At 31.8% G+C, this 19,876-nt stretch overlaps 1 protein-coding gene across 1 annotated transcript; it reads left to right on the forward strand.

Annotated features, from left to right (window-relative positions):
• Positions 1-2,279: 2,279 nt before the first annotated feature.
• On the forward strand, positions 2,280-8,724 carry LOC120071916. Its single transcript, XM_039024341.1, has 4 exons — positions 2,280-2,860; positions 3,429-3,800; positions 5,169-5,708; positions 8,522-8,724. Exons 1-4 carry the CDS (start codon positions 2,381-2,383, stop codon positions 8,615-8,617), a joined length of 1,488 nt encoding a protein of 495 aa, XP_038880269.1. The 5' UTR covers positions 2,280-2,380; the 3' UTR covers positions 8,618-8,724.
• The last annotated feature ends 11,152 nt before the right edge of the window (positions 8,725-19,876 follow it).

Here is a 19,876-nt window from a genome sequence, read left to right on the forward strand (position 1 = left end):
ATTTTGAAACTTCAAAGAGTGTTTCATAAATGCAATTAAATAGTGTATTTGATACATTCAACATATTTAAAAAATCATCAATTTATTAGATGTAAGATTGAAAATTGATGATTTTATTAAACACAAATACTTTTTTAAAAAAAAAAAAAAAATAGATCCATTACTTAAAAGCTATTATGAATATACAAGGACACTATTAGAAACCAAAAAGACTTAGTAGACACTCTTAAAACTTAAAGATTTATTAAACACAAAATTAAAATGTTAGAGATCTATTAAACAATTTTTTTAATTTCATAAATCTATTATTGCATGTTTGAGACTGACTTTAAAATTATTTAAATCATTTTTATGTTTTATCATGCTAAAAATCACTCATAAATATATATTTATTCACTCATAATTAATTTAATATTTCTTTTACACAATTAGATGCAATTTTATATTATAAAAATCAAAATTATAAAATATTAAAATCATGTTTTAGAATGATTTACAAAACGAAAAAATGAACCATTTTAGAATCACTATCAAACATGCTCTTAAAAATAAACTTAAAAATCAATAACTAAGCTTCTACATTAACTTCAATTTTAAAGTTAGAACAACGACACGGTTAGTAACAATTTTTTTTAGTCCAACAAATATACATGTCGAAATTCAAGCCCATGACTTTTTTTTGATCAAGTGTAAATAAAAATCCAATAGAAATTTATCAACACAAAAAAAAAAAAGAAATGAAATTTAAAAGAGAACATGAGAGACAAAAAAACCATATATTTATCCCCAAGTATGTATGTAACGTTCATTTGAAGGGAAAATATATTTGGTTTATTGGACAATGTATTTTGACTATCTAGAGTGGTGGATGGGGTTGGCTCTTCAAATCCAAGTTTTATATTTATAAATTTTGTATGAAAATTAGAAAAAATTAGATGAAAATTTGGAGATTAAAAATATTATTAAAACATCAACAGAGTTTTATTCTTAAAGTACAAATTTGACTTTTCTTTTTAATCTTTTTTTTAAGAGGTATTATAATTAAAATGTGGGTGAGGGAATCGAACCTCAAACCACGATTTCCTCACCCCACGAAGTTGATAATATGAATATTATGCCAATCGAGTTACGCTCTTGTTGGCTTCTTTTTATGATAGTATGATTAAAAATATTGTCTATATGATATTCACACAATTCTTTTTAATCTTTTTGTTTGGTTTTTTCCCCTCTCCTTAATGTCAAGGAAAATCAAAGGGTCAATTGGTAATTAATTAGGGTTTAAAGTTTATGAATTTTTTCAAACCTATTAATTATTGATACTCATTTTATTACTTCGATATTTAGACTTTATATGTCACACAATTATATGTATTTATTATTGAAGTCAGAAAGAACTTATAAGTTCAACTGACATCATGTGTTGAAGACTGAGAAATATGTAATTTAAATCCTCTACTACTTTAAAAAAAGTTATATTTATTGATTATTTTATTTACAATGTAAAAGAAAATCAACCAAAATATTTGACCACTCCCCTGTACACTTCAAACAAAACTAAATACTAGTTAAAAACTTATTGACAATGTAAGAAATATTAATGCACAAAGAATTTACGAGAATTAAAAGCGACAAGATACATATGAGTATATTTTCATTATTCTAGGACAAAGTTTGAATTTTTTACCCTTATTATGACGTAGTTACATGTATATTTTTTTACAAAGGTATCGAATGGTACGAAACGGAACGAGACCTCACACTCAAAATACAAACAAAACACAATAACAAGATTTAAAATACAAACAAGCTTACCCAAAAACCCGAAAATACTTGAAGGAAATAGACCTTAAAGGAAGAAGAACCTAATCCCCTCAATTAAAATTTTAAACCATTTAGAACGATGGTAAAGGAACACATTAGACCGAAGAACCTAACAAAGCTAATGGGATGAAAGACACATATGTAATTAATTATTCAAAAGGGAAGAAAGAGAAAATTGTGGGCTAGGGCTAATTAGCCGTTGAAGAAGAACTAAATTACATTATATAATGGAAGCATGGAAATTGGCAATAAATTAAAACTCTTTTCCTACACAATTGACTTTAGGAATGCTTAAATGACAACCAATAACATTGGAACTCCTTCTTCATAGTTTATAGGCAAATAGCTTCACATTTATTTGCAAACTTAAACATGAAACGTGGTAATTTCTAACTCAAACCATTCCTTTCCAAAAAGTCTTCTTTAATAAACATACTATACCCTTTAATTTAGGAGTAAGTTTCCTCCTATAATGGCCTTTTGTAAATCTCATTCTTTCCATCTTGCTATGTAAATTCATACCCTTAATTTTCTTCAAACTCCTTTGTTCTTCTTCAACATGTCTTCTCAATCTCCACTACCAATCACTTCCACCATAGGCAAGTTTCAAACCAAGCTTTCTTCACTAGCTCAAGGAAATGTCACCAAAGTTTTGGCATTTTCAGGGCTAGTCTTGTTCATGCTCTATGTTTTCTTGTTTTCACCTCCCAACTACCGACCATCTGACCTTCTTACAAACCTCAAACAAAAATTTCCATTAGTCAACACTTCTCTGTCGTTGCCACCGCCGCCGCCCACCGATACTCCGACCAATGTCTCCCACATCATGTTCAGCATCGTTGGCTCAATGAATACATGGAAGTACAAGAGACATTATAGCGAGTCATGGTGGCGTCCCAATGTAACTCGAGGCCACGTCTTCTTCGAACGACCTCCTTCCGCGGAGTTCCTACCGTGGTCGGACTCCTCTGCTCCATTTCGAGTCAACGAAGATATTACAGGCTTTGCAGTGTATCCCAAAATCAAATGGCCAGATCAGGTTGATTTCTAATTTAACCAATATCCCAAGATATTACAGGTTTTACAGTGTATTCCAAAATCAAATGACCCCTTCACTGAAAAACTTACACCTACTCATATTAAAACATATTTAATATTGAATAAATTAGAAATTCAACCATACCCTATTTAGTTTATAAAGTATAAAAATTAAAGTTTCAATTAGGTCTTAATAATACTTTTATAATTGTATATCCATATATTTAGATCCTAATAAGTATACTTGTTAACTCTGTTAGTTCGTGATCATTACATGATATGTAGACAATGTTATTTAAAGATAATATGTGAAGTCACTGAAATTTCAATATCTATTATTATTTTTAAAGTACAAAGACAGAATAGATACAACTTTCAAAGTTTAAAGAGACTTTCGATTTAGAAAATTTTTAAGCAATGACTAAATAAACACAAATGAAAGTTCAAAGACAACTTATGAGTTGGTTTTTTTTTTTTTTTTTTTTTTTTTTTTTTTTTTTTAACATATCAAAAAGCTTAAGTTGATAATTTACGTTATATTTATACCTTTATTCATATTCTTCACATAGGTGAGGATCTTTCGAACGGTGATGGAGTCGTTTAGAGAAGGCGACAAAAATGTGAGGTGGTTCGTGATGACAGACGACGATACGATAATATTTGTAGATAATTTAGTGAAGACATTAGGAAAGTATGATCACAAGAAACATTGGTACATTGGGATGAACTCAGAGTGTGTGAAGTCTAACTTTGATTTCTCATTTGATATGGCTTTTGGAGGAGCTGGCTATGCTTTGAGTTACCCACTTGCAGCATTGGTAGCCAAAAGGTTGGATGGTTGCATTGAAAGATATCCCTATTTAAGGGTTAGTGATCAAATGTTGTTCTCATGTTTGTCTGATTTGGGATTCTCTATTACTCATGAAATGGGGTTTCACCAGGTAAATTATTTTACTAAGTTTCTTTGGTTTGTTAATATTCATTTTTCATTCATGTTTTCAAAAATCAAATCAAATTTGTTGTCTTTATTTTTAGAAGTGGATTAAGATTTTTAATATTTCTTCGGAACGAAAAAAACAAACATAAATTTCAATTTTTTTTTTTTTTTTTTTTTTTTTTTTTTTTTTTTTAACACTGTTTTTCTTCCTCTGGATTTATCTCTTTAGAATTTTTCTAGGGAATTTGCCATGAGTGACAAATCTAAAATATATAATTAGGGACGTACCATTAACATATGAAATATTGTAGATACGGCAAAATTCTCAAATATTTTTGTTTATTCCGTATTCTAATTTTGCTCTTTTTAACAAGTCTAGGTTTTTTGATATATCAGTCAACTAATATACCACATATAAAGTATATCAGTTGTGTATTTTTTCAATTAATTTGTATATTTTCTGTATTTTTTGTTTGCAGCAATATGAGTTATTACTCACTTAAATTTTTGTTTTTACTACATTTTTTTATCCCTTTTTGTAGTTTTTTTCCTTTTTAAATAATATTGCTTCTTTCATTTTTAAGTATAAATGTACAACATGCTAAGGAGATTCAACCTGAAGCCCACTAACACTCAATTTAGTATACTCATTTTGACAATTTGGACGTGTTTGGAATAACTAGAGAATTTTTTTTTTCTAAAAAAAAAAAAAATCATTTTTGTGAATTTTTTTAAAACATTTAAATAATTAGTCATTTTTAACCGTGTATCAATAGTATATAAAATGGATCAAGTGTCTATCAATAGTTCAAGTGTGGATCAACAATATATCAAGTGTATCAGACGTACACTAGTAGTGTATCAAGTGTATATCAAAAGTGTATCACGTGGATTGAGCTTATTTTTTTTGCTATTGTTGCAAAAGTAATAAATATAGGCAATTGACCTAATTTTCAAAATTTATTTTGCCAAATCTACAAAAAGTCCATTTTTCTAACCTTTGCTCTAAATACTTTTCTATTTCACTTCAAATATATATCTATCACATTTCTGATTCTAAAATTTAAACATTTTCCCAATTTTTTTTTTTTTTTTTTTTTTTTTTTTTTTAAGATTTACAGGCTATACAGAGCAATAGTTTTTCTTTCCTTGTTTTGCACTCCCTATGAATTCTCACACCATATTTAACTTTTATTTTTTTTTTCTCTCTAATATATTTGTTTCTCTCTAACATTTATGATATATATCTTAAATTTCTCCTCTATTAATTTTTTTTTTTTTTATTTCACTCCCTTCAAGTTCTCTACCACTTTTCTTTCTCTAAAATTATAATATATTGAAAGTTGAAGCAACATATGCATGTTTTTGACAGATTGATCTACGAGGTGATGCATCGGGATATCTATCATACCATCCTCAAACCCCTCTCCTTTCTCTCCACCACATAGATCTAATCAACCCCATTTACCCAAACATGGACCGCCCTGCGGCCATCAAACACCTGATGACAGCGGGGGCGGTCGACCAATCTCGGCTGCTTCAGCAAACGATATGTTACCACCGTCCCTCAAACTGGACATTCTCAATGTCATGGGGGTACTCAGCCCACATCTACGAGGCCATAATGGCTAGAAGCTATTTGAAGAGGCCACTGGAGACATTTGCACCATTTGAAAGAGCTAGGGCTCCCATTTTCATGTTCAACACAAGGTGGGGAGTTCTTGATAACCCATGTGAAGCTCCTCATGTGTTGTATTTTGAGTCCATTGAAAGAGATGGAGAGGATAGGATTGTTACTACTTATTTGAGGAAATGGGCTCGTAATCTTCCTCCTTGTGCTTCTTATGGAAACCATTCTGCTGAATCCATCTCCAAGATTAGGGTTTTTTCTTCTGCCAACATCCCTTTGGAGGTTTGCTTTCTCTCTCTCTATTTTTTTTTTTTAACTTTTGAATCGATCGATGATTTAGAGTTTGTTTGAGATTGCTTTAAAGAGATTAAAATCAATTTTAAAAAGGTTTTAAATGGTTTAGATCCTGTTTATTTTTTTTAAATATTAAGCTTATAAATACTACTACCAAACCTATAAGTTCTTTTGTTTTGTTTCACTTTCTACTAATGTTTTAAAAAATCAAGCCAAATTTGATAACTCTGGTTTTTATTTTTAGTTTTTGGTTTGTGAAAATTAAGTCTATTTTCTCACAATTTTTCACAATAGTTTACATTTTGCTTAAGTAAAAAAATTGATTTCTTAGCCAAATTCCAAAAACAAAATACAAATTTTTTAAAAGTTGTTTTTTTTTAGTTTTCAATACTTGGTTGATTTTTTAAAACAATGGTAAAAAATAGATGACAAAAGAAGAAATTTGGACATGGAGAGGATGTTTATAGGCTTAATTTTAAAAAAATTTAAAACAAAAAATAAAATGATTATCAAACCAAACTTAAAGAAAGTAGTTTTTAAAAAATTAATTTTTATTTTTAGAATTTGGTATGAAATTTAGGAGAAAACAACATAAATTTTAGGGGGAAAAAATATTTTTTTGGTCTCTAAGTTTTGGATCTAGTTTCTATTTAGTACCTAAGTTTCAAAATGTTATACATTTAGTTTTTTTAAGTTTTTTATGGTCTCAATTTAGTCCCTAGGTTTCAAAATATTACAATTTTATCCTTCACATTTGAGTTTTGCTTCGATTTGATCTCTATATTTTAAGATTTACTCTTTGAATTTTGATTATTCACTAAATACTCATTTTTTTTGGCTTTAGTATTATTTATATTAATAAATTAAAAAACATTAAAAGAATTATAATTAATTAGATTTCAGTCTATTTTATCATTTTTAAAATTAAATTTAAAATTTCACTTCATTATTGTTTTTAAGTAATTAATAGAAATTAGGGACATTTGCAAATATAGACATTAGATCTAAAGTATTAGCATATATAACATAATGTAAAAAAATTACAAATATGGTCAAATTTAAATAGTCTATCAGTGATAGACCATATTATTGGTAGAGGTCTATCAGTGATAGACCATATCACTGGTAAGAGTTTATCAACGATAGAAGTCGATCGTAGATAGACTTATCTACGATTGACTTCTATCGTTGATAGATTTGTCTATATTTGCAATTTTTTTAAATGATGTTATACAGTTGGTTATATTCCTAAAAATATTATTAATTGTAATTACCCTAGAAATTAGGGTCAATGATTGAAAATGAGTATTTCATGAATAATTGAGGTTAAAAAATGTAAAATCTTGAAGCTTAGGAATTAGATTGATACAGACTGCAAATCTCAATGGTAAAATTATAATATTTTGAAATTTAAGGACTAAAATGAAATAAGACTAAAAATTTAAGGAATAAATATGTAATATTTAAAAATCTAAGAATCTAATAGAAACTAAATCTAAAATTTAAAGACGAAAAAGTATTTTTTCTCAAATTTTAAAAGCAGAAAACTAGAAACAAAATTGTTATATATGGCTTATTAATTATCCAAAATCACTTTCCAATTTATAGCTTTATATGTGTATATATTCTCGTACAAAAGTTTTAAAATTCCAATTTTACCCTTCCAGTGAAACACAGCTACCCCACGCCCACCCTCCCCCATGCGCGCGTGAGGGCACATAAACATCTTAGCTTTATTATTATTATTATTTTTTAATTTTATGTCATAGCTTTTATTTTTTTAATAATACAATTGCTGGCAAAAGCTTTAAATAACAAATCACAAACTAACTTTTGGTCTATAATAAGTCTCAAGTTAACGTATTGAAGTTAATTTATTTGTGTTTAGAGTGTAAAGTCATAAGATGAGATTTTTGATAATTGTAAAAAGTATATTAAGAAGGAAAGATTAAATTACTCGATAAATGTGAAAAGAGATAGAGAAAAAAATGAAATTCATCGATAAGTGTAAAAAGTAAAATAGTACGAGAAGATAGAATTACTCGATAAATATGTAAACTTTAATAATATTTACTATTGAAACGGAATTGTTTACCCCAATTTAAAAAGTTTAATAATAGAGAAGAGGTATTGTGTTCGACTCCTATAATTTAATTTTCTTCTCGATTAATATTGATTTTACTTGTTGGACCTTACGCAAAATTCCAAGCTCACAGACAAGAAAGAGTGTTAAAAGTATTTATATAATTCAATTGATCATATATCCCATGAACTTAAAGTTTTTGGGTTGATTGGTGATTTAACATCTACCTCTCTTCCTAGTTCACGTTTTTGTAAGAGTTTTAGGGGAAATAGGAATTTATGAAATAATCGATACAAAGCCAAAAGTTAAAAAGAAACCAGCTGTGTGGACGTTGTTGAAATAACAGTTTAGTCTTTCAACTTTAATACGTAACGATTCAGTCCGATAAGCACATCGTGAGTATTGGAATGCATTGAATTTGTTTGTTAGCACTTAACAAAACCTATTCAGAATTCATATTTAGCATATTTATTTACGATTATGACCCTAGGGTTTAGAATAGTATACTTTTTGTGTATTCAGAAAACACTCTCTAATACTGTTCTCTTTCTGTCACGTAAACGTAGCTAACACACTGTTAATGAATCACGTATATCTGTGTGTTGATTTTTTTTACGTTTTTTACGTTTTTTTTTTTTGTATTTTTAATTGCTGATTACTTAACAGTGAGAAATCTTACACTTACTCTTGTTCTTGTTGTTTAATTAATTATTTGCAGGCTGGAGGAGCAGAGTGTTGTGATGTACGAATATTGGACATGAATGTTACAGAAGTGAATTATAGGCCTTGTTATAGTGGGGAAGTCATGGCTTAAATCCTAATTTATATGCATCTGATCTTTCTTTGGTTGCTTATGAGAGTTCAACTATAGCAATATATTGTTTCAAATTTAGATGGCAATAACTGAGTACTATTGTATCAATCTTGTTTCCATATGGTACAATACTAAGCTATAAATTAATAATATAATACTAGAAATTCAGCCAAAAGCCAGTGACATTTTTCTCACTTATTTTTGAGTTTTCGTTTTTGACATTCAATGAATGGAGGTAGTGGAACATTGTCGATTCTACTTTAGTACTAAATTTTTTTTCAAGAGATCGAACCACAAATTGTCCATCATCTTTTAATAATTTTAGCAAACTTTTTTTGTTTATTACCTTTTTTGGTATAAAACAAAGCACCATTTAACTCATTTTTGTTTATCCTTTTTAATCAATGATTGTTGCTATCTTTCGTAACACCTTGTAATGTTTGAGGTTCTCCCCCAATCTCATATCAGTGAATTGTTTCTTTGCTCAAAAGAAAAAAAAAAAATTGAACTACAAAGAACAACACTTCTTCGACAACAAGAAATACCATCTTATTATTATTAAGTGACAAAGGCACAGATGGAAATAGAGAATGAAGTGATATCATCTATATATTATTATTATTATTATTATTTTCGTTAATGAAAAAATAACTCATTGTTAGTGGTGAACATGAGTAATTTCTGCCTCCACACCCAACAAAATAAGTATTGTAGAGTGCGTTAAATAATAGTATCTCCAAGAGTGTTCAAGAAACTTCCTTGGTGGCCATTTGTGGCCATTGGATCTTACACTTTCTCTCCAATATCAATTTGTGGCCATTAGATCTTCCTCTTTATTCAGGACCAATTTGTGACCATTAAATTCTTCACATTGATCAAAATCAATATTCAAAGTCATTGGATTTACTCGATAGCCAAAGATTATGTGAATTATAAATAGGTAGACACCATTATTTGTAATCCATCCCAAATTTAAAATCAAGTGATTTTTTGAGATAAAATAAAGACACTTTCTTCTATAAAAGAGTTTGTTCTTCGTTTACAAGAAAGAGATTCTACTGGATCACAATTCATTTAACAATCGCTACTTAGAGACAGGTAGATAATAACTAAAGATGAAATTACGAAGAAACTACAAAGAAGAAAGTAAAATATATATACACATATAGATATAGACACACACACACACATATATGAGTAAAATGAGAAGATATGAAATTGGGAGTAAATTTTCAGCTTATTTTGGGGGAAAACCTTTGGGCTGAAACCGTATTAGTGATTTCGGTGATTTGGGCTGAGGGGTTTCAAACTTTTAAGGATATTTGTAATAGAATAAGAAAAAAAATCTAAAAATATATTACATCTTTAAAATATTTACAAATATGGATGAGTTGACTAATCAATCTTTGATTTTTTTTTTAATTTCCAATTTCGCCCTCTTTGTCTTATCTTGTTGTACACCTTTTTTTAGTCCTTTTATTTTCTTTCTTTTATTTGATTTTTGTTTCTTTCCTCACTTTTTTCATTTTATTTTCTTTCTCAGTTTTTGCTTCTTTTTTTTTTTTCTTTCCTTTATCCCATTTTTGCTTCTTTCCTTTATTTTTTTATTTTCTTCCATTTCCTTTTTTTTCCCTTTCTTTTTCTTTCCTTTATTTTTTCTTTTCTTTCATTTTTTTAATTTTCTTTTATTTTTTCGGTTTTTGCTTATTCCTTTTTTTTATTTTTATTTTCTTTCTTCAGTTCTTGCTTATTCCTTTTTTTTATTTTTATGTTCTTCCCTTTCTCCGATTTTTGCTTCCTTTTTTTCCTATCTAATTTTTATTTCAGTTTTTGCTTCCTCTCTTTCTCTTATTTTTAAAATTTTTCTTTCCTTTATTTGAAATTTTTCTTCTTCCTTTTTTTTTTTTCACAAGAATTATGAGGCCGAGTTGCATACGCATGACTTCAAAGTACTCAATTCATAATTGACTTAACTCCAACAATCCAATCATTAAGTTTGATTATTATAACAAACAATAAATATAAATAAAAAATGAAAGTCTATCAATGATAGCCACTAATGTTTTCTATCATTGATAGCTTAATCTTTGATTATATTTCATAGTTAATATCCACTTATAGAAATCTATCATTGATAGCCAACTTAGTGAATTTAATTAATAAAGTTGAATCTCGAACTAAAATATAAGTGGAATGCCTAGAAGTTATCACTAATAGCATGTTTATTAGTGATAGAAGCTATTATCGAAAAGAAAAAGGACTTACAAATGTTTGGAAGGACGAGAGAGGGGCAAAAAGGTGTTCGATGGCTCTGATTGATAGAAACTACTACTGATAGCATGTTACCAATGATAGAAGCTAATACTAATAGCATGTTATTGATGATAGAAGCTATCTGATAGCACGTTATCGGTGATAGAAGCTACCACTGATAACATGTTATCGGTGATAGAGAACTATCACTGATAGCATGATATCAGTGAGATCATTGATAGCATCTTATTAGTGATGTTATCAGTGAAAGAAGTTATCACTGATAACCACAATATGAGTAATGTTAGCGATATCAGTGATAAAACTTAGGTGATATCTATATATTGAGTTTCTTTCAAAGGTGATAACCAGTTATAGAAGTCTATCGTTGATAGCCTTAAGTGTTAATATTTCAAGGTTGATTCTAATTGATGAAAGTCTATCAGTGATAACGACTGATAGCTGCTATCGGTGATAGCCATGATAAAAGATTATTAGTGATAACTACTATGGTAATCAAAGTTGTTCTTTCAAAGTTGATCACTATTTATAAATCTATTATTGATAGCTAATGATAGCCTTAGGTAGTAATATTTCAACGTTGATTCCAATTGATGAAAATGAATCAATGATAGCTACTAATAATTGATAGCAAATTAAAAGCTAATATTTCAATATTGTATTATTTTTTCTCAAATTGAAAGCTATCGATGATAGATTGAAAGCTATTGCTGATAGCAACTATCATCGATAACAATTGATAGAAGCTATCAGCGATAGCAGCTGATAGCAACTATCAGTGCTATCAGTGATAGCTTTTAATTTGAGAAAATCGGGAAGAAGCGAACAAAATGATGACTAAGCATGGGTTTTTTAGTCTTTTACTATTTTTTTTATCTATATATGCAATTATTTTATCCTTGTACTACATGTTCTATTATTTTGGGCTTGAATTCTATTTATGCAACTAGCTTAAATCTTACTACATTTCTAATTATTTTAGAGATTTTTTCACAAAAAATTTCTAAATTTTGAATTATTTCGTTAAAAGTTTTTATTTTGATTTTATGTTAATTTAACTTTTTACTATGGTTGAATGAGAAATTTTGGACTAATCACAAATTGTCACGTCATTCGTAATGAAATTTCAAATCATCAAATTTGGGACCAATTAGAGTTGACATATGTCCCAAATTGAAGCTGAAGATAAATTCTGATGATGCCACGTGGTTTTATCATAACTGTTGAATCATAACGATTAATTTGACCCAATTTGATATTATTATATGGGTTAAAGTCTAACTAAGCCCAAAAATGGCCTGAATTTGACCCAAATATCAAATCAAGCCTAAGTCCAACTAATTAGACCCATGGATCAACTAAGTCCAAGTCCAACTAATTGGGCCCAAGGGCCAAACCCATGGACCAACCAAGCCCAAGCCCAAGCACATGAGGCCCACCTGAGAACTCTATAAATAGAGAAGTCCTCCTTATTTGTGGGAAGTCAGCAATTCTATACTCTAGAGAACCTAGAGTGAATTCTCCCAACAATCAGAAAGACGCCAAATTCCTGATACAAGCATTCTGACCACACTTGAAGATTGAAATCCTTTGAAGATACAAACATTTTGATCACACTTGAAGGCTGAAGTCCTTTGAAGATACAAACATTCTGACCACACTTGAAGACTGGAGTCCTTTGAAGATACAAGCATTCTTCCAAGACTCCAAGCTCAAGAACATCCATATGCTCCATTTCTATACATCAAACTTATACATTCAATCGAGAGAGAATCAGAGAATCAAGTATTAGAGATCGAACCACATCGCATCAAATAAACATCAACATCAACACAAACTCAAGTTCAACTCTATGAAACAAGTTTTCTCCAAAAGCCTCGTGTGAACACTAATCATCCAAGAAGATCATCAAGCCCAAAGGCCGATCATCCAAAAAGACAAACAAGCCCAAAGGCCGATCATCCAAGAAGATCAACAAGTTTAAGGTCGATCATCCAAGAAGATCAATAGGCCCAAAGACCGATCATCCAAAAAAATCAACAAGCCCAAAGGTCGATCATCCAAGAAGATCAACAATCCCAAAGGACGATCAACCAATAAGATCAACAAACCCAAAGGCCGATCATCCAAGAAGATCAACAAGCACAAAAGTCGATCATCCAAGAAGGTCAACATGTCCAAAGGCCGATCATCTAGGAAGATCAACTAGTGTAAATATTAAAGTTTATTTTGAACGCAACAAAGAATTATTGTATTAAAGATTGTACATGCTATTTGATACGAAGTTCAACCCCACAAATTAAGTTTCTGTAGAAACCTCGTGCAAACAGATTGGCACGCCCGGTGGAACATCTCTACCTCTCATCTCTCTCTCAACATCCAAACAAATCAATGGCACCAAAGAAAGCTTCATCCAAAGTTACCATCGCAAGCGACACTTACATAGGCTCTGTCATCACGGAAAAAATTTGGGAACAGCTGATGGAATCTCTTAAAGGCAGGATCGTCATCAGAGAAAATCCCTTGTTTGATAACTACACTTCTACATAAGAAAGTTAGCCACCACAATCCACCTTTGTCACCTCCCTATCAGTTCAACAACTCCAGGATATGATCACAAACTCCATAAGATATCAGTACGAAGGACCGTTGTAAACTTCTTTTTTGTACTCCAAGCCGTAACACCAAAAAAATCAATAACTTGAGAATGCCAGCTGGGTACCAACCTCCAAAGTTCCAAAGTTCGACGGAAAAGGCAATCCAAAACAACATGTTGCTCATTTCATTGAAACTAGAGAAAATGCATGAACTAAAGGAAACTTGTTAGTCAAGCAATTTGTTAGAACCTTAAAAGGAACACTTTTGACTTGTACACTAATTTGGAGCCAGAAGTGATTGACAGTTGGGAACAACTAGAAAGGGAGTTCTTGAACCGCTTCTACAGCACAAGGTACACTATTAGCATGATGGAGTTGACGAACACCAAACAGTGGAAGGGAGAGCCAATCATCGATTACATCAACCGATGGAGAGCTCTGAGTCTGGATTACAAAGATAGACTCACTGAATTATCTGTAGTGGAAATGTGCACCTAAGGCATGTGTTGATATAATTTAGGAACGAGTTTTGTTTTGTTTTATTTATTAAGTACGGATGGGTTTGAACATGAAATCATGCGTTAAACATAACTGATGTGTTTGCTCCCATGCGTTTGAGGTCATGCGTCAGAATGATGATGCGTTAATCTTAGCATGCAATGACCACGCGTTCCTATCGCAAGTTTTCTTATGCTTGTACCAAGTATAACACAAACGCAAGTTTCTCGGGTAATCCGAGGTCGAATACGGGGACTTGTCACTCAATAATATTTGTGAAGTGATGCGTTTGAGGTGATGAATAAGAATAAAAATAAAGCGAAGAAGGTTTAAATGTTTTACACACTACTACTCCTAACTAAACAGATTGAGCAATAGAAGACTTGCAATGAGAATAAGTAGAGACACAACAACAAATAATGCATAGTAATGTTTACTATCTTAAATCGCCCGAGTAATCCTAACACATTACACTGACACATCACACCTCTCGGTGGTCAGCCGCATGACTATATCTCTATAGTGCGTGGCTGCGTTGAGCATAAGATTGTGCCTATCTCTAAAAACAATGCGAACCTTGCTTAGTGCGTTCCATCTCTTACCTTCTCAGGCAGTTAGATGCGGCTATTTAACTTATAGACAAGCAATGCAACATCCCATAGACAGGCGTTGCCACAACCTTTCACCAAGCAAGGAGGATTAACTCACTTATACTTGCACAATGCACACCTCTCGATGGGTTGCTGCATGCATCCTATCTCTAGGCTACACGATTAAGCATGCGATTGACTTTGATAAATAAACGCTGAAAAAAAACATGATAAAGATGAAGATGGTGAAGAAGACGATAATGAAGGAGTTAAGATTTGTATTGATCACAAAATATCTTAATATCTTAAGCTAAAATGTAATATAATACAGAGATTAGAAGGGAGATGAAGGACTCTGCGTCAAGGCTGCCGGTGGTGCCATGGTTGAATGGTGAGATGTCTCTCTCGAGCTCTATCTCCGACGAAGGCTCCGGTCGTTACTCGGTCTGGTCTATGAAGGTGAAGGACTCTCACTGGAAATCTCTTTCAGGCTCTCATCTGTGATCACAAACTTCTGCCTTGAGGCAGAAGTTCGGATGGTGTAAAATGAAGGTCCCAAGGGCTATTTATAGAGTTTGGACACCGACAACTATCATTATGACAGTATGGCTCACTGCTACTTTTGTCGCGGTATGGGCATTGTCACATTGCCTTATTTTGTTGATACTCCCAAGGTATGCGTCCGAGCTTAATTTAGCTGAAGTTATCAACACGTTCTACCCATCTTGCGATCTTCTATTATGGCTATCACTCCGTGGCCACAATCTCCATTTGGTCACCGCAATTTCCATGCATTGGACGCATGCGATTACCGCAACTTCCATGCGTTAGACGCATGTGATTATCGTCTGCGATCGCTTAGCTCATGCGTTTGATTCCTGCGATAGCTACAAAAATAGACATTTTGGCATGGAGTAACGCATAATATTGGGGTCAGTGAGGATTTAGGCGCTAATTGACGCAAAACTTAATTTTTCGCAAATTCTAAGTATTATCACCACATTTTCTACTTATTAGCCCTCATAATTCTAAATAAAAGGCTTATAATAATGGGCATTTCTGCCAGTTATCAGTATGCACTGGGAACTTCTCTACATTCTGCAAGGGATAGAGCCTTGTACATTTGAGGAGTTGGTAACACGCACTCATGATATGGAGCTGAGCTGAGCATCGCCAATAAGGGAACTAAAGATTTTCTACTCCTTGAAGAGAGAAAGAAATCAAAGGCACTGAAAAGATTATGAATAGTGCCATAACATAATCTATGGTCGTAAATACGACCCCGCTGAAGTTTTTCTCCAAAGAAAAAGAAACAAAGTTTGAAAGAAAGCATGATGGCAGCCAAAAACGTCGCCCAACTCTTAAAGAAAGACAAAAAAAAGTTTATCCATTCCTTGATTCTGATATTGCAGACATGCGGGAACAACTACTAGAGAAGAAACTTATTCAGCTACCGGAATGCAAGCGGCTGGAACAAGTAGGAAAAGTAGATGATCCTAACTACTATAAGTATCATTGGGTCGTTAGCCACCCAGTGGAAAAGATTTCATGTTGAAGGATCTAATTCTGAAATTGGTTCGTGAAAAGAAGATTGAGCTAGATTTGGATGAAGTAGCTTAAATAAATCACGCCACAATAGTGGACTTCAAGTGTTCTAACATCGTCTGCGTCTTATGATCAAAGAGAAAACATGATTCAGCTTGGAACCTTCGAGCCTATAGTTTTTTGGTTCCAACAAGAGATTCAAACGACAGACTCTCAGAAGAAAAAAGGAGCTTGTTGAAGATAACGACAAAGGGTGGATATTTGTGACTCGTCGAAAGAGAAGACAACCAAATTCCATCCAAAAAGAGTTGCGCTCCTATCAAAGCTATAGAAGAAGGAACAAGACTTATAAAAAGAAAGACAGAATGATGGCATGGATGCCTAAGTCTATTAAAGAAGAAGACAAGGACTTCCCTAAAATTCCATGACCGGTAACTTTGGCAAAATTTCTCCCAATAAGCTTCCTTGATAATCATCCAGATGAAGTATCAGAAGTTATTATATGTCACGCTGTTAGCATAGCAGAAGTCGACAACAATCATATAACTACTGAAGAAGTCGATGATTTAAAAGAAATTGAGCAAAGAATTCCTGTCTTCGATCCTATCAAGCCTTCAACTACTCGATCTTCAGTCTTTCAAAGATTGATTATGGCCACGATAGAAGACGAAAACCTGTTGAAATTGGTGTCCTAAATCTTTTGTAATCTCGTAGTTTGTAAACTTTGTATAAAGATATTGTTGTTAATAAAATCAGTGTTATTTTATAAGCATATACTCAATCCAATAAACTAAGATACGAGGCTATTTCATATAATTTTAAAAAGTATGTAGAGACATACAAGTGGATTTTGTTTAAATAATAACCTAAATGGGGAAACTACGGATACGACAGGTGTTACAAGTGTTGTAAAGTATTATAAATGATTTGATCTTGATCATTCATGTGGAGACATGAGCGGGAGCATCCTATACAAAGAGTTTGTATAAGACCGAACAACGAAATGATTAGTCTTTTTATATAACACCGTTAATAATAGAGACTTACATTTTCACTAGGATGACCGTAGGTGACATGACCTGAATCCTGAGTGAGTTGTGAACTTCTGTCATGAAGGCGATCTTTTGATTTGTATGGGTGAGAGTGGCCAGCTTTCCAAATCAACAAGCCTATCATTTTGGGGATTCATCTGACTGGGGAGCTGGGAATACAACTACACGAGACAAAATTCACTCATTCCCTGATGCAGGGGCAAGTAGATAAATTGCTCCTTTAAGGGCTGATTTCGGGGCTTGAATATAGTGGCCACACCCTCTCTTGACCCAAAAGGAACTTGGTCATAGTTGGACTATGATTTATTGTTTATTAGAGGGATCAATCGTACTTAAGGAGTTAGATGTAACTACAGGGACAAAACGGTATTTTTGGCCTAGCTATACTTCCGAACAATTTGTGAAGGGTCATCGCACTGTTGGTTGGTTATATCCAATGGGCATAGAAATTTATCTGTAGTGAAAAGAGTGCAGCTATCGGTCTTTAGTGGAAAGAGTTTAACTAATTATCCGAGTACCGTTGGAGCTTCAATATACAGGTCCATAAGGTCTCGTCTGTAGCTCAATAGGGACTTAATTGAGAATTATTTTTGGATTAATTTGAAGTGTTCAAATTAATTATGGAAATTAACTATATATGATATACGTAATTAAATTTATTATATATGATATACTTAATTAAATTAATTATATATGAGATATAATTAATATAATGTATTTGATGCATTATAATATAAGGTAATTTGAGAGGAATTTGAATATGATTCAAATACTAATTATATGAATGAGATTCATGTAATTAAATTTAATATAAATATGATTTTATATTAAATACCATAAATAAGTTGAGAGAAATTAAATATTTGAATATGATTCAAATATTAATTATATAAACGAGACTCATATAAGTGAATTTAATATAAATGTGATTTATATTAAATGTCATGTATGGTTGAGAGAAAATACATCTATAGGTTATATTGTATTTGATACAATATGTAACTATAGATTATGTGTTATATGGAATATAACATATACATGTAGTAAGGTTATTATTATATGTATAATTATTATTAATTTAATTTTATTAAAATTAATATTAATTAATTAAAGGAAGAGACTTATAACTCCCTCCTCCTAATTTCTCTCAGCCAAGTACGTGGGGTTAGAGAGATAGATGGTGTTGGATTCATCTTTTCTCTATGGATGACTGAGAGAGGAGTTCTTTTTTGAAAAGAAACATATAGAAGAGAAAAGTTCTTTGAAAAGTCCCTCTCTTCCTCTCCATCTCCCTTCCCTCTTCCAAGGATTCAAGGAAAGCCCACAATTCTTGCTTGAATCCTTTGTCCCAAGAGAGTACATAAGGTTCTCAAGTGGTGGTAACCTGTTTGGAGAAGGAGATCCATTTGTTACTTGTTCAAGGGGTTCTTGAAGAAAGTGTTCTTCAAAGGCAAGGGTTTCTGAAATCCTAAGTTTTCCTTTAGTATTGTATGCTATAATTTATGTAAATGCATATCTTGTTCTTATTTTACTGTAAAAATTATATTCAATAAAAAATTAAAATTGGTTTGATTTTGCTTCTACTCACGGTTTTCTCCAGTTAGAGTTGTTGGGAACGATGTTCTAAATCTCCTTGTAATCTCGTAGTTTGTAAACTTTGTATAAAGATATTGTTGTTAATAAAATAAATGTTATTTTATAAGCTTATACTCAATCCAATAAACTAAGATTCAAGGTTATTTCATGTAATTTAAAAAAGTATGTAGAGACATACAAGTGGATCTTGTTTAAATGATAATTTAAATGATCTGTAGTAGATGGATAAGGCTAAGTACCTTATCCTGGTGACACTACGGATATGGCTCGCTTTGTAGGTATTACAAGTGTTGTAAAGTGCTACAGATGATCTGATTCTGATCATTCATGTGGAGACATGCAAGCGGGGTATCCTATACAAAGAGTTTGTATAAGACCAGACCACGAAATGATTAGTCTCTTTATATAACGTCATTAATAATAGAGACTTACATTTCACTAGGATGGCTGTAGGTGACCTAACCTGAATCTTGAGTGAATTGTAAACTCCTGCTCATGAAGGCGGTCCTTTGATTTGTATGGGTGAGAGTGGCCAGATTGCCAACTCAACAAGCCCACCATTTTGGAGATTCGTCTGACTGGGGAGCTAGGAACTCAACTACATAAGACAAAATTGAGTCCTTCCTCGATGTAGGGGCAAGTAAATAAATTGCTTCCTTAAGGGCTGATTTCAGGTCTTGAACATAGTGACAACACCCTCTCCTGGCCCGAGAGAACTTGGTCATAGTAGGACTATGACTTATTGTTCATTAGAAGAATCATTGGTACTTAAGAAATTAGATGTAACTACAGGAGCAAAATGGTATTTTGGCCCAGTTGTACTTACGAGCAATTTGTGAAGGGTCATCGCACTGTTGATTGGTTATATCCAATAGATAGGGTGAAGAATACAGTTGTCGGTCTTTAGTGGAGTGACCGACAGCTAACAGATGTTGGATAATTTAATTAAAGAGTTTAATTATTTATCCGAGTACCGTTGGAGCTTCAATCTATAGGTCCATAAGGTCTCCACTATAGCTTAACAAGGATTTAATCTTTGTATTAATATGAAGTGTTCAAATTAATTGAGAGAATTAATTATATATATGAGAGAAATTTGAACATGAT

This window comes from Benincasa hispida, chromosome 2 (genome assembly GCF_009727055.1).
Source record: "Benincasa hispida cultivar B227 chromosome 2, ASM972705v1, whole genome shotgun sequence".
Classification (NCBI taxonomy): domain Eukaryota; kingdom Viridiplantae; phylum Streptophyta; class Magnoliopsida; order Cucurbitales; family Cucurbitaceae; genus Benincasa; species Benincasa hispida.